The sequence below is a fragment of the Petaurus breviceps genome, unplaced genomic scaffold (genome assembly GCF_028583685.1).
Source record: "Petaurus breviceps papuanus isolate PSGF00001 unplaced genomic scaffold, PetGlider_PUasm1.0 176, whole genome shotgun sequence".
NCBI classification, from domain to species: domain Eukaryota; kingdom Metazoa; phylum Chordata; class Mammalia; order Diprotodontia; family Petauridae; genus Petaurus; species Petaurus breviceps.
In genome coordinates, this window is record NW_027185771.1 from 13,214,076 (window position 1) to 13,229,142 (window position 15,067).

At 39.7% G+C, this 15,067-nt stretch overlaps 1 protein-coding gene and 1 pseudogene across 4 annotated transcripts in view; both read right to left on the reverse strand.

Annotated features, from left to right (window-relative positions):
- KLHL36 (kelch like family member 36) overlaps positions 1–15,067 on the reverse strand; it is a 46,560-nt gene that overhangs the window by 12,603 nt on the left and 18,890 nt on the right. For 3 of the 4 annotated variants that reach the window (XM_069085642.1, XM_069085641.1, XM_069085643.1), the window contains one exon: positions 6,234–13,304. In XM_069085642.1, coding sequence (XP_068941743.1) covers positions 12,749–13,304 — 556 coding nt within the window. In that variant the 3' untranslated portion in view covers positions 6,234–12,748. Of the gene's footprint in view, positions 1–6,233; positions 13,305–15,067 lie in introns of those variants that run through there. The other variant, XR_011167876.1, reaches the window with a different exon arrangement.
- LOC138159507 (transcription factor E2F6 pseudogene) lies at positions 721–9,292 on the reverse strand (annotated as a pseudogene).

Sequence of the window (15,067 nt, forward strand, 5' to 3'; positions counted from 1 at the left end):
GAATAGAGGACTCTCATGCATTCTTGATGAAAAAAACAGAGTTGAATAGAAAATCTGACATTCAGCTAAAAGAAGCAAGAGAAGCATGAGAAGGTAAACAGGGAAAAGAAATCATAAGGAACTTATCAAAGTTGAACTATTTACATCCCTACATGGAAAAACAATAATTGTAACTTAAGAAACTTTTTTCAGTTTGAGAATAGTTGAAGGGAATAGAAATGTGTGTGTATACATAAGTGTATATATATACATATGTATATATATACACACACACATACATATATGTCTATATAGGAGGGTATATGGCATATGAATCCATATGTGAATGTGTATATATATGTGTACAGGTATACACAGTTAGAGGGATTTAATTTAATTTAATAGGATGGGATGATACTTAAGAGGTGAGAGAGGAATATAATGAGAGGAGATGGAGAGACAGAATGGGGTAAACTATCTCATATAGAAGAGGCAAGGGAAAATGGTTACAATGGAGGGGAAAAACAGGAAGGCAACAGGGAATGGGTCAACCTTATTCTCACTGAATTTGACTTAGGGAGGGAATGACATATACACTAAATAGGGTATCTCACCCTATAGGAGAGTAGGGGGGAAAAGGATGAGAGGGGGGATGATAGAAGGGAGGGCAGGCTGGGGGGGAGGGAAGTTGGAAGCACCCACTTTTGAAAAGGGACGGGATCAAAGTAGAGAATAGAATAAGTGGGAGGTGGGATGGGAGGGACAGAAATATAGTCAGTCTTTTACAATATATCCACTATGGAAATGTTTTGCATAGCTGTACATGTACAACCTATACTGAATTGCTTATCTTCCCAGTAAGGGTGGGTGACAAGGGAGGAAGGGAATGAATCTGGAATTCAAATGTTTAAAATATATATACTATTATTAATAGTATTTTACATGTAACTGGGAAATAAAATATTCAGGCACTGGGTTATAGAGATCCACCATGCCCTACTGGAAAGTTGGAGGGGGTATGGGAGAAGATATGGGAGAGCAGATTGGTGGAGGGGATATCCAGTGGGATCGCTATTTTGGGGTGGTGGGTAGGGGGAAAATGGGGAGAAAATTTGTAACTCAAAATCTTGTGTAAATGAATGATGTAAACTAGAAGTTAATAAAGTATTTGATTAAATAAATAAAAGTATTAGTCAGAGGAATTTGTATTTTTTTCCTAGGTGCAATAAGGAGTCACTGGACCTTCTTTAGCAGGGAGTGTCAGTCCTAAGTTTTCAGACTATTAATTTCACAGAGTGGAGGATGGATTGGAGAAAGGAGAGGTTGAATTCAAGGAAGGCTAATGCTGACATTAAGGCTGACAGTCTGGCTGAGAGGTGAAAAGGGCCTGAATTAAGGTGGTTGTGGTGTAAGCGGAGAGAAGACAGGTCTACAGGTGCTCTGGCAGCAACCTTGCCATCACTAGGATGGGAAGAATATTTCTCCTCCAGATGGAAAGGGAGTAAGGCATGATGGATAGTACAGGAGAACTGAATTTCACCAAATATGCTCCTTCCTTTGTGACTTTGGACAAGTCACTTAAAAAAAAAAAACTTCTCATACTTACATTTTATTTTTTGCTGTACAAGATGAAAAATGTATGCATCCCCCACATTTTTAATGTTATTTAAACATTATACAGATATATACAGTGTATCCACATTTAATTTTACTGTGTACACCTTTATTTTATTTGATTATTTTTTTAGGCAATTAGGGTTAAGTGACTTGTCAAGAGTCACACAGCTAGTAAACATCTAATGCCAAATTTGAACTCAGGTCTTCGTCACTCCAGAACCAGTGTCCTATCCACTGCACCACCTAGCTGCCCCAACCTTTACTACAGAAACAGTTGGCTGTGAACAATGCAAACAGTACTCACATGATGTAAAGCATAATTTTTGTAGGTATGTATTTTACATCGTAAAGAAAATTAATGACATACTGTGTTCTTCAATTTCAGATTAGTCCAAATGTTTTAGTACTAATAAACTTGTGGGTTTTTTTTCAGTAAGGAAAGTTTTTACTTAAGTAAATGCCAAATTATATTTTCATAATTGTTTATAAAATGAGTCATTTTCTCACAATAAGTTGATCCTAACTGTATACAAGAGAACTACTGAAAATATTGGCCTTATTATTGATGTCAAACTGGGGGCCCGAGTCTTCTATGACTGATTTTTTTAAAAGTTCAAACTGAAAAAAAAAATTAGTCTCAGAGAAAATTAAGCCCATTTGACAAAAATTGTTGAAATCATTCTGAGTTTTCACGTTCAAGACAATTCAGGTTGTTTTTTCACTTGATTTCCGCAGGGCATATTTCCTTTTGGGGGGGGGTCTTTTTTTTTTTGTAGGGGGTAAGGCAGGGTGATTGGGGTTAAGTGACTTGCCCAAGGTCACACAGTCAGTAAGTGTTAAATGTTTGAGGCTGGATTTGAACTTAGGACCTCCTGACTCTAGGACTGGTGCTCTATTTACTCTGCCACCTAGCTGCACCCACATTTCCTTCTTGATCAGGATGAATGTAGACTTATTGGATAAAGTAATCTTCATTTCTTCAAATGTTTTGGTACTTGTGTTATCTTGTTCTATTTCACACTAATAAATATCAAGGGGTCTCTTTGTGCTCTAAGTATTCTTATACAGTGCAAAATGTACGCTTGCCAAAAAGACTATTTTATGGAGAACTTGCACAGGCCAAGCATTCACATGGTGGTCAGAGGAAGTGATGCAAGGACACTCTTGAGGTTTCTCTTAAGAACTTTGGAATTATGTGTTATAGCGACACTGGCACAGGACCGTTCAGCATGGCATGCCACATCAGAGAAGATCCTGTGCTTTATAAGCAAAGCAGAACTGAAAAAGCTCAAAAGAAATGCAGGATGCACAAATTTGGAGAATTCGCCCCAAATGTTCACACTGACTATTTGTGGTCAACCTGTGGTAGGGCATTCCAAGCTCTTATTAGTCTTATCAGTCACAGTTTGACACACTGCAACTTGACTCTAACATAAGTGATGTCATTTCGGTCCTCCTCGAGAAAATGAAGGACAGCAACCAACCAATCTTTAGGAGTTGGTACTTCAATTTGTTTTTTTCTGGAGCCTTGACTGCAATAACAATCTGTCCATGGAAAATCTGAATACTATGGATATCCTGATAGGTCATATAAGCCAATCCTTCATTTTCTTTGTCATCTGTTAGTTCAAACAGTTGCTGAGGATAATCCTTAATTAACTCATCCAAAGCCTTTTCCATTGCTGTTAAATCAGTAAGTTCATCCCTTATCTTCTTTTGTTGAAGTACTTTTGATTAAATACCACCAAGATCCAATCAAATCCATTGAATATGGTTCTTAGCTCTTTTTTGAATGAGGTTGATTCCATCTGATGCACTGATGATGTAATAAACTCTTCTGTTCTGTACTCCCAGTGTAGTTGCAACTTAATTTAAATCAAGAACTTCACCAGAGCAAATTTGATGAGCTCCGTAAATTTACAAGTTAAATAAACCAAAGATACACCATAAAGGAGGTTTTTGTCACTCAGTGTGTCAGCTGGCTCTCTATGTGGATAGGCAGCCAGGGGGTTCTGCTCATGGATTCCAGTTTTCTCTGGAGGGCCTCAGTATCTACTGTGGGGTCCAGTCCCAGGCCTAGGCTCCAGACATACTCCTTGATGGCGAAGTTGAGCAACTCATGGTCCTCTTCCACTGGGCTTGGTTCTGGGGTACGCTACATTTGCCCACCAGGTTTAAGCTGGAGCCACTTCCCACCCTACTTCCCATGGCATGGTACCCAGTTCTCCTGGACTCTGTAGATGACAAGTCACTTCTCTGAATTTCAGCTTCATTTTTGGTAAAATGGTGACAATTCTGATCACATACTCAGGGCTGGAAAGGACACAGACAAGCCAAACCAGGTTGAGGGCAACTGACAGACCTCAAATCCATTGATAAGTTAGGGGGATGTTTACCCCAAGCATGTGAAAACTTCCCCTGGCAGAATGGGTGGATGAGAACAATTTGTTCCAACAGTCAAAGGCACAAAGTAGGGGACTATAGAACACTTTAAGCTTGGTCAATCATCAAAGACACCAAGGTCATTCATGCACCCTCACCCATCATCTTGATTTTTGTCTTGCTACTGGAATTCAATGACTTATGAAGAGAGAGTGACAATTTTTCCCAACTCTACCTCACTTAAATCTAATTCACCCACAAGTCAAGACATCACCCATGATATCTATCAGTCATCCTCTTTGAAATCAAAGGAAGAAGAAATCAAAGCTGAAGAACAGCTAGAAAACACGTTTGAAGTCATCTAGTATAACCCTGCTCACAATACAGATGGGGAAAGTGGAGCCCGAAGAGATAAATGACTTACCCAGAGTCACAAAGATCATATTTGAGATTCAAACTCAGCTTCTCTGGCTCTAATTCATTGGGGCTCAAATTAGATAATGCAGGATGCTATGTAATCATACAATTTATAAAAATGCAAGTAGTTATGGTAATTGAGTTCTCCACAGTGCTCAAAGCACAACCATAGGAAATGCTAGCAGAACCATCTAATGGGTCCGTCATCTGAGGACCAGGACAACTTGGTTAACAGAGGTTCAGAGCTAGTGGGGCTGTACGGTGATGATATTTTCAGGGTTAGCAACTCACCCACCCCATCTACCACATGATAGAAGGGCTATAATTTTGGCTCCTGTATTGACTACCTACATTGATGGATTCACTGTTTGTTGAAAGTATTAAAATGTTATTATAAGGGGAGGTAGCATGCAATGAATCGGCCTTCAAGTCGGGAGTACCTGAGTTTAAATCTGGCCTCAGACACTTAACATTTACTAGCTGTGTGACCTTGGGCAAGTCACTTAACACCAATTGCTTTGCCTTCCCCCCTCCAAAAAAAAACCAAAAAACAAGTGTTATTATAAAAGTGTTAATCAACAAATGAGATGACCAAGTTCCTGGAAAATGTTTTAAAGTTTATGAGAATAAAACTATCTCCAAAGTATAGAACACCCTAAGGGTTTTTCTCCTTTAAAATGGAATGTAAATATGCCCAGAAAACTTGTAGTATAAATACTACTCTTTACATTATTTAACCTTTTAAGAGAGAGTATATCTCCCTTTTATGAATGAAAAAACTAATAGAAAAGTAGGGCACTTGCTGAGGGTAACACAGCTCAAAATGGCAGAACCAGATCTTCAATTCTGACTCCCAATCCAGTACTGTTTACAGTTATGCCACTGCTGCCCCAGCCTAAGAAACCAGAAGTCGTCAGCACTGTGATGTTGAACTCTTCTTCACAGATCTGATCACCTCTGTCTCAGCATTTAAGCACATGCTTCCATTTTTCAGGCTCATGTAATTAGAACTGCAGACAAGGTTTTGAGTGAAATTTCTAGCACAAAATATTAATTAGAAACACTTGTACATGTAAACAAAGCAAACAAATTCAGAAGCTCAGTATCCCAACATCACACTGAACAGTAATCTGATAGGGGTTTGAGAACTGACTGCCATTCTGGGATCTGTTGTTCCAAGGGACAAGCATTCCCTTTCATCAGTGAGTGATTAGGACGATCATGATCTTTGACCTGGAAGGCAGAATTGAGGCACATGGGGGAGTTTGATAAAAGACACGAAGTGAATGAGAGCAGCCTAAGAGGAAAGAATGGAGACAACATTAACTGAGGAGTAGTGATAGTGGGGGAGGAGGTATCCTCAGCCCTATATCAGGTTTAACCAACTGAGCTAAAGAGGCCCAACAGTGGAATGGAGCAATGCAACTGAGGGAGAAAGAGAGACAGAGACAGAGAGACAGAGACAAGAGAGAGAGACAGAGAGAGATGGAGAGAGGGAGAGACAGAGAGACAGCGAGAGAGATAGAGACAGAGACAGTGAGAGAGACAGAGAGAGGGAGAAAGACAGAGAGGGAGAGACAGAGAGAGACAGAGAGGGAGAGAGACAAAGAGAGAGGGGAAGGGGGGAGGGAGACAGAGTGAGTGAGAGAGAGAGAGAGAGAGAGAGAGCTGAGGGAAGGGCATAATTGCCTCTTCAGGGACTAATGGAAGTTCTCAGAGGTTGAATCTTTCCCCTCCTTTCTTCCCTGTGCTTCTCCAGTAACAGGTGTTGCTAAATATTCTTTTCCCTAAACTTTTCTTAAATCTTTATTTTGCTTCAAATATAAAGAAACCTGGGGTGAGCATGAAGGCTTTTATTGTATACTTAACCCATGCAGAGAAAGGGGCCGTAGACAAAAGTCAAGCATTAGTTGGAAGTGCAAAATTTTAATTAGGACAAAGAACAAACTTTTCTGTGAATGTCAGGAATGTTCTTAACTGGGGACCCTGAGCTATTGTGATTGAACTGATAACTTTTCTTCTGATAATAAACTCCAAAATATAACAAGAGAAAGAAATTAAGGGACCTGAAGGCTATTAAACTTCCCCTAGACTATAGTCAAGCTAGTTGGAGGAGAGGGTTTGACCCAAGAAAATCATTCTAAACTAGGGATGAGCAAACTATAGCCCAACAGTCAAATCCATCTGCTCCCTGTTTTTGTACAGCTTGGAGAGGTAAGAATGTTTTTTATATCTTTTAGCAGATCCTTGCCCTAAACCAACCCCCACAAAAAAGATTCAGCTCTACCTCTTTCTAGAATAAAGAAGGGAGCAAAACTGGCCAACTCTACCCTCCATAGACATACTTATCAATGTTAGTCATCTAGGTAATACAGAAAATATACCTGATCTAAATATGCAAAGATTCCTTTTTTAAACACTCCTAACTAACAGGATGAAAGATTGTGATAATCATCACACAAAATAAGGATACTGTTTGAAAAAAAAAATCATGTTCTAACAGGCAAGAGATTTTAATGTGTTTCAAGTATTTAATACTTTGTTATATAGTTATCTACAAAGAAAATATAGCAACATGCAAGAAATTAATTCAAACAAAAAGAGGTAAAGTGCAAAGATCTAAGTGTGTTAAAAGAGAAAAAAGTACAAATACAAAAATGATTTTTTAAGCCACAGCCTCCCCTCCCTCTTACCCCTCCCCCACTACCAGATTTGTCACGTATTGACCAACACAACTCCAAAGACTTACCTAACCACTCAATATCCTAAAAAATATTAGGGAAGTGAATGCTGGAAGAAAAGACTAGTATCTCATTTAGTACAAACAGCATCCATGTCACTGCTTCCACTATTAACAGAAATTATAACCTAAGTTTCTAATAACTTTAACACATTCAAGATGTCTCTTCAATCTATAGCAGACCAAGTTGGACCACCTAGGCCACAACCCTCTTCCTCCCCACCCTCAGACTTTTATGTTCTTGCAACTGTTCGAAGGGAGCCCCTCCTACTGGCAATAATTTGAGACCAGGGCCACCTCAAGGCCTCCATCCTAACCCTGTAAAAAACAGACTAACCCAAAACCCAAAGAAATAAACATTTTTTAAACCTGAAGTTATAGACAATGAGTCTGTGAAGTGCAAGCACGTGTTATATTCCTAACTTTTATTTTCACATTATTGAGACTGAAAAAAAAGGTATGAAAGTAGATGTATAGGACTATGCCCATTCACAAAAAGTCAGATCCTGCAGAGAGGTAAACATATATGAGAAACAGGATGTGCCAATTGATTGAGCCACAAATATTTACCAAGAGCCCAAAGTGTGCGAGGCACTGGGCTAGGTGCTGGGGAGGTACTGAGAAAGTAGTTTAAACAAACTTCTTGACATAGTAATATCTTATGGTAGTATAAAAAGTCCTCTTGGCAAATTGTCAATGGCCATAGAAGTAAGTAGCATTACAAAACTGCATTGCCAGGGTCAGGCCCCTAGTATAGTCATGCACTTTGCCCCGTCTGGTATCACGGGCAGGCTGCATCACACCATAATAACTAGAGCCAGGGAACAAACGATAGACAGTAGGCTCCAGGTAGGGATCAAAGGGTCCTCCATGCTGAGCAGCATTCCAGGGGAGAACTCAGCAGGCAATCTAGAGGCAAGGTATTAGCAAAAGGTGTGTTATACAAAAGTATAAAAACATTTCAAAAATTCTAAAACCCGCTGGGCAGACATACAGTTTGTGCGCTGGCATCTTAAGCTACTTGTGTGATAGTATTTCCTACAACACGGGAATTTCTGCTGGTATTCTGTATGGATAACCTGCACCCCAGCAAAAAGAACAGAAAAAAAAACCCAACTCTCACCATCTCTATCTCCGGACATTTATGATCTAATTCAGTGAGATTTATCAAATAATCAATCACCGCATCTAATAGCTGTGTACCTTGAAGCTGGGTCTATGTCCTTAAAATAGAGCTGAGAAGTTAGAAAGCAAAGAGCTCTTAAGGTGCTATTCTAGCATGTACTGGATAAACCCCTGAATACTGATGGTCACAATGAAATATTAGAGCCTGGATATATACCTTAATAGTAAGATCACAGTATATCCTACCAGATTGTAAAGGCCATTTCTCAGAAAGTTTTGAACTGTCACTGAGATGTTATTCTATATACCTTATAACCATTACAGTTCATGCTAAATTCCTCCACTCCCTCTGCCCCATCTTACCATGGAAGAAATTGACGCTCAAGACTACACATGTATAACCTGTATCGAATTGCTTGCCTTCTCCATGGGGGTGGGGAAGGTGGGGAGGGAGGAAGGGTAAGAATTTGGAACTCAAAGTTTTAAAAATGAATGTTAAACATTATTTTTACATGTGACTGGGGAAAAAAATAACAAACCAAAAAAAAACCAAGAAATTGATGCTCATAGTGTTTGATGATCTGCCCAGGGTCAAATGGTTAGTAACAGAGTATAAATTGAAATTCAAAGACTTTTGCTGCCATAAGCAATGCTTCTACAGCGAGGCTGCATTGCCCTTCACTAAATCATACTTCCTCCTTTGGCAGGCATGCTATCCCCTGATCTCATAAGCAACGCTGCTCATAAAGTTTGCTTTTAAGAAAGTCATGGGGTGACTAGGTGGCACAGTGAATAGAGCACCGGCCCTGGAGTCAGGAGGACCTGCGTTCAAATCCAGCCTCAGACACTTAACACACACACACAAAAAAAAACTTGCCGTGTGACCTCAGGCAAGTCACTTAACCCCAATTGCCCTCCAAAAAGGCAAAAAAAAAAAGTCATGAGTTTTACTGAATTAAATTGAACTGAAATTTGTACTTTGAGAGCATCTCTTGTTGGTCCCAACATGCAGAACTGAACGTTCACATTCATTGTGTTCCTGCCAAATGTTGGAATCATCTTATAAGGCTGTTTTCTAAGCTCTCAACTTGTTTAGGTTCATGAAGGGTTCAAGAATTGGAGTCAACTCTTTGGTTGAGGGTCATAAAATAACATAAAACCTCACCATACATTCTGAATAGCTAGTATGACTTTCGTGCCAGACAACATTGGGGTCTATGCTTTGTGGACAAATCAAAGTAGCAGCTAACATTTTAACACTAAATGATCTGCAAGGTCCTTCCAGCTTTAAACACAATGATGGCTTTTAGAATAACTCTAAATTGATGAAATGGATTTTTAAAAAAATTTAAGTTTGGAGACAGAAAAAGCTCTCCAGGCTGTTGTCCCAATACACCATTGCACCAAAGTCTCAAGCAACTCTCTAAGACTATATGTCAAGGAGTCCAATCTTCATTGGTGGAGGGATGCCCCACCCTGAGAATTATAAATCAAAGGTCTTTAATATACTGATTTATTGACCCCCAAACCTGTTCAAACTTATGGAATATGGACTCTGATTACATATCTGACAATGAGTTACATTCTAGGACCTTTGAAAACAAAATAAGATAAAACATAATCACTTAGAAAATCCACAAAGGATCCATTTTTTTTCAAAGTCAAAGTAGTGATAAAAGTTGACTTTTCAAAAATGTGACTGAAAAATACTGTCTTTCATTAGAGATGGCAATTTCCAAGGAGATGAGTCTGCTGGGGAATATTTGTTAACATGAAGTGGCCAACATTCTTCATACGCATATATGCTAGCTATTCTCCAAATCTGAAAAGCTTTGTATGTTCTAGTTTGTCTAGAGCTGCAGGATTCAGAAATGCTGCAAAGAGGACTTGGAATTTGTATTTTAAAAGGAAGAACTCAACCCAAGTGGGTTTATAGAGGGGAACTTTAAAAAACAAAAACCAAAAACAAATAAAGCATGCCTTAATACTGTCAAGGGAGACACAACAAGATATTAGGCTAAAGTCCCAGTAGCCCCAAACTGAAAGTTCACAACTAAGGCTAAATAATAAATGTCACCTTTATTCTAAATAATATACCTTGTTATTATAAGATCATCTGGAAATAGCCATAGCCTTCATGTATTTCATAGAAATAGATAGCTTTCACTGCTCACACACAAATCTGAGAGTAGGACTAAGTCAGACTATCTCCCAGATCCCACAATCATTCACAGATCCTAAGCTCATGGCCTTTCTCCCCACCCTTGAGCCTTCATAAGGTGCAAAAAGTCATAGCAATGACTATGGTACTTGATCATGACTGAGGGTGAGATATTGAGTCTAGAAGGGGATGAGCATTTCTATAGTGCTTATAACAAGCCAGGCACTCTGCTCAATAACTATTCTGCTGAGGGCTCAGTAGTGCCCCAAGGAAGATCGTGAGAATGCCGATCCATTTTGACGAATTCCAGAAGTCCAGTATTAGCACCATCAGGCCTCTTTATGGGAAGGAAGGAAGGGGCCTGCATAGCTTTGTTTTAAAACCTGCAAAATCACAACTGACCAGTAGAGGGCAGCAGAATCAGGTATTGTAGGCTACCATTGAGCATTGGCTCCTTTAGTCAACCCCCACTGGATACATGAAGCTACAGTACAAGCACAAACTTATATTTTTCCTAGGGCTAAAGAGGGAAGTAACAGAAAATCATACTTAAAAGGAAATAAACTAGGATTTTTCTTTCTTCTTTATTTTTTAGGCAATCAGGGTTAAGTGAATTGCCCAGGGTCACACAACTATTAAGTGTCTGAGGCCAGATTTGAACTCTGGTCCTCCTGACTCCAGGGTCAGTGCTCTATCTGCCACACCACATAGCAGCCCTACTTTCTTCTTTGTGTGATTTCATAGGAAGCTCTGCACCTTCTTTGTAACTTATAAACTTAGAGAACTGGCTGGGGGCACTACTCAGTTAAGTGATTTGCCCAGGGTCACAAAGCCAATATCTGTCAGAGGTTGGATTTGAACCTAAGTCTTCCTGCCCCCAGGCCAGTTCGCTATCCATTATTTAGTGTTGCTGTTCAAGCCTTTTGTTACTGTGTTTTGATATTAATAATAATATATATTTTTTTAAAAATCATGACTTTTCTTATCCCAGGCAACCTGAGATCTTTCAAGGATTACTACACCCTCTCTCCTCCCTTACTTGGGTCCTTGGCATCAGGACATCAGCTATTCCTAAATGTTATAAAAAATTCTTTGCTACTTTATACTAACCCCTATATAAGGAAATTTGACCTAAAGGAGGGATGGATCATGAAACATTCAGTAGTAGTTTATATAGAATTGTAAAATCATAGATTCATCAGAGCTGGAGAGGTCTTTGGAGATCATCTAGCCCAACTTCCTCATGTTAAAGATATGATAACTGAGGGCCCAGAGAAGTCACATGACCGACCTGTCCATGGCTGCAAAGATGAATGATGTCAGAACTGGTAACTGACATAGCCCAGGTAAGCTTCCCTACAGGAGGGACTAAGTATTCATTAGCAGTTTATATTGAATCTCTGGTTGGTTCTTCAAGACCAGTCTATCAAAAATAAGGTTGCTTGTGACATTTATCAAAGTTTTCAGAGAAAGGAATGTAGTTTATGTTAACTCAATACATTAGAAACCTAAGAAATTGAATAAGCTGGGGAATGAAGTTGATGCATAAAAATATAAACAGAGGGCTTCATCTATTCATCACACTTGTTTGGATTTTGTGTTTTTCAAATGACCCTCTATTACCACTTCAGAGTCTGAAGCGATGGCTTTAGGAACTTGTGAATACTAATACATACGGATCGCTTGATAGTTTTAATATTATCCAACTGCATTAAGAACCTATAAGGCATAGTGTGGTAGGATCACTGACAACAATGTTACCCCTATGACTTTGTTGTCTATAAAGTTTCACTATAGGACAATTCCTCAAGGAAGAAACCAGGCCAGAGGAATATCTAGACAGAAAGGCAAGAGACTCAAGGGCCAGTTTCAGACTGGCCACTAAGCTGCTATGTGAAAATGGGGGAGTCACCACCTCTCTCTCTGGGCCTCAGTTTCCTCATTGGTAAAATGGGGATTCGATGACCTTTAGGGAACCTTCCAGATCTATGATCTTACTGCTCCTAGTCTGTTTAATTATTCTGCAAAATAATAAGCTACATTACATAGATCTTTGAAAAATTGTTATTAATTGTTGTAGAATAACCAGAAACACAAAAGTAATCAATTGTAGCTAAATGTTACCTAATATGCATTTCTAACTTAAAACTGCAATAGCATTTTTTCTCTCTTGTGACTCACTAAACTGTGCCACAGGATTCTGCCCAAGTTCCAGATGTCTTAGCATCTGTACTTCCATCCCCAAAGTGCTGAAAACAAAAAAGTCTGCCGTTAAAGAAGACATTTTTCAAGATGATTTGATAAAAGATAGGGCCATCCTGGCTCAGTCACCGCCCTCGATCCTGATGCCTCTTAGTTTTAGTTTTTTTCTTTTTATCTTCTGGCCTGGGCTTCAGGGCACAAACGCAGGCAGATACTCCAGCAATGGCTTTTGGGAGGTCAGTCCCTTTGAACCATTTGTTCTTTTCACGGTCATAAACCTGGACCGTTTTGGAGAAGGTGGTGTTTTCCCAGCTATAGCCCCCTAGGATATAGATCTTCCCTTCCCACACGGCCACACCAGACTCACTGTTGGCCTGCAGCAGAGGAGACACTCGTGTCCACTGGTTGCACTGGGGACTATAGGATTCCACACTCAGGATATCAAAGCGCTCCATGGACTCAATATTGTCATCGCTGCCTCCAATAGAGTAGATACTGTCCTCCAAGCTGCACATGCTGTGCCAACCACGGGCTGTGATCATGGGCCTTTTCTCTTCCCACACATCTGTACGGTGGTCATAGCAGAGGAGATTTTTCCGATAAGGGCCAATTTGGTAATCGTGACCTCCAGAGATATAAACAAAGTCCTTATAGATGGTGCCAGCATGGCCATATGTAAATCTAGAAACACAGAGAAGCCAAGATCAATACTTCTGTCTGTTCCACTCTTAGTATTGACTCTATAATAGAATGGAAAAAATGCCAGACTTGGATTCAGGTGACCATCATTTACTATCTCTGTATCAGCTACCTTGAGGTTATCTTTGACTTTCTTCTCATTTCCAGTTACCAAGTCAAATCCTGTCCCTTTCACCTATCAGTGTGACTCTGAGAAAGTCAGGAAACTTAAAGCTACAAAGGGCCTTGGAAATAATTTAGTCCAATTTATCGATAAGGAAATTAAGATCCAGAGAGATTAAGTAACTTCCCCAGGGTCACGGGGATAGGAAAAAGTAGAAATTTTAGCAAGATTTGAGCCCAAAGTCTGACTTTAAATCCATGATGTCAGATTCACTCTACTCTGTACCTCCTCCCATTATATGACACTCTAAGCCTCGGTCATCTTTTGTTATAGCTGGTGATAAAAACTATACTATCGGGGCGGCTAGGTGGCACAGTGAATAGAGCACCGGCCCTGGAGTCAAGAGGACCTGAGTTCAAATCCAGCCTCAGACACTTAACACTTACTAGCCATGTGACCTTGGGCAAGTCACTTAACCCAAAATTGCCTTCCAAAAAGCAAAAAATTAAAATAAAAAAAAACTATACTATCTTACCTCAATGGGTTACTATGAGAATCTACTAAGATAATGGATATAAAATATTTGTGAATCCTAAATCAGTATAAACAAGTCTGCTACTATTGCTAACAGTTACTATGGGTGACAAGTATTTACCAATAGCCACTGTGAGCTTCAGTGGGTATTTCAGTCATTCATTCTAGGTAGGGGGAATGAAAGCATGTACAAAGGTAGTGGTGGCAGAAATAAAGATGAAGGGGTAGGTGCATACACTGGAGATAGAACTGACAGAACTTGATAGCTGAATGGAAAAGAGAAGAAAGTCTTCTTGGTAACAGGTACTTGGTAACAAGTACTGTTGTGTTGATTTTTGATCATTCAGTTATGTCTGACTTTTCACGATCATATTGTTGAAGGGGTTTTCTCTGCAAACACACTGGGATGATTCGTCACTTCCTTCTCCTGTAGATTAAGGCAAACAGGGTGAAGTGACTTTGCCCAGGGTCCCATCGCTAGTAAGTGTCTGAGGCCAAATTTGAACTCAGGTCTTCTCATTGAGTCACCTAGCTTCTAGCTGCCAATATTTGGTAACAGATAAGGGAGATAGTAAACGATGGTACCCCAGTCAGAGATAGTGAAGTCAGAATGCATGTCTTCTTTCTATGGACCCACAGAGTTGAACAATGCTGTGCATACAGCAGATTCTCAATGATTATTTGATCCATCAAGAAATTCAGGGGCCAAGTTATCTCTTTAAGAATAACCACCTGTCCTAAAATATGTTTAGTAGGGTACATCCCATTTTGGACTATGTCATGTGGGATCATTGGAGAAGGAATGGGTGGCACTTTTATTCATTCATTCATTTATTTATTTGTGGAGAAGCTGCCAATAGAATGTAGAGGAAGGAACATTTAGCTGGGTCAGTTCTGTTACTTAAGGGTTATGTCACTTTGGGCAAATCACCTTCACCTCTGTGAACGTCAGTTTCCCCACTGGTAAGTGGAGAGGATGGCAGGTGAAAGCCCTTCCTAAACCTTAAGGAATTATCCAGATCACCACTCACTTAAATGGGTCATCCCGTCATCTAAGAATGTAAATGCTTTGAGGACAGGGACTGGTTATGCTTTTGTATTTGTATCC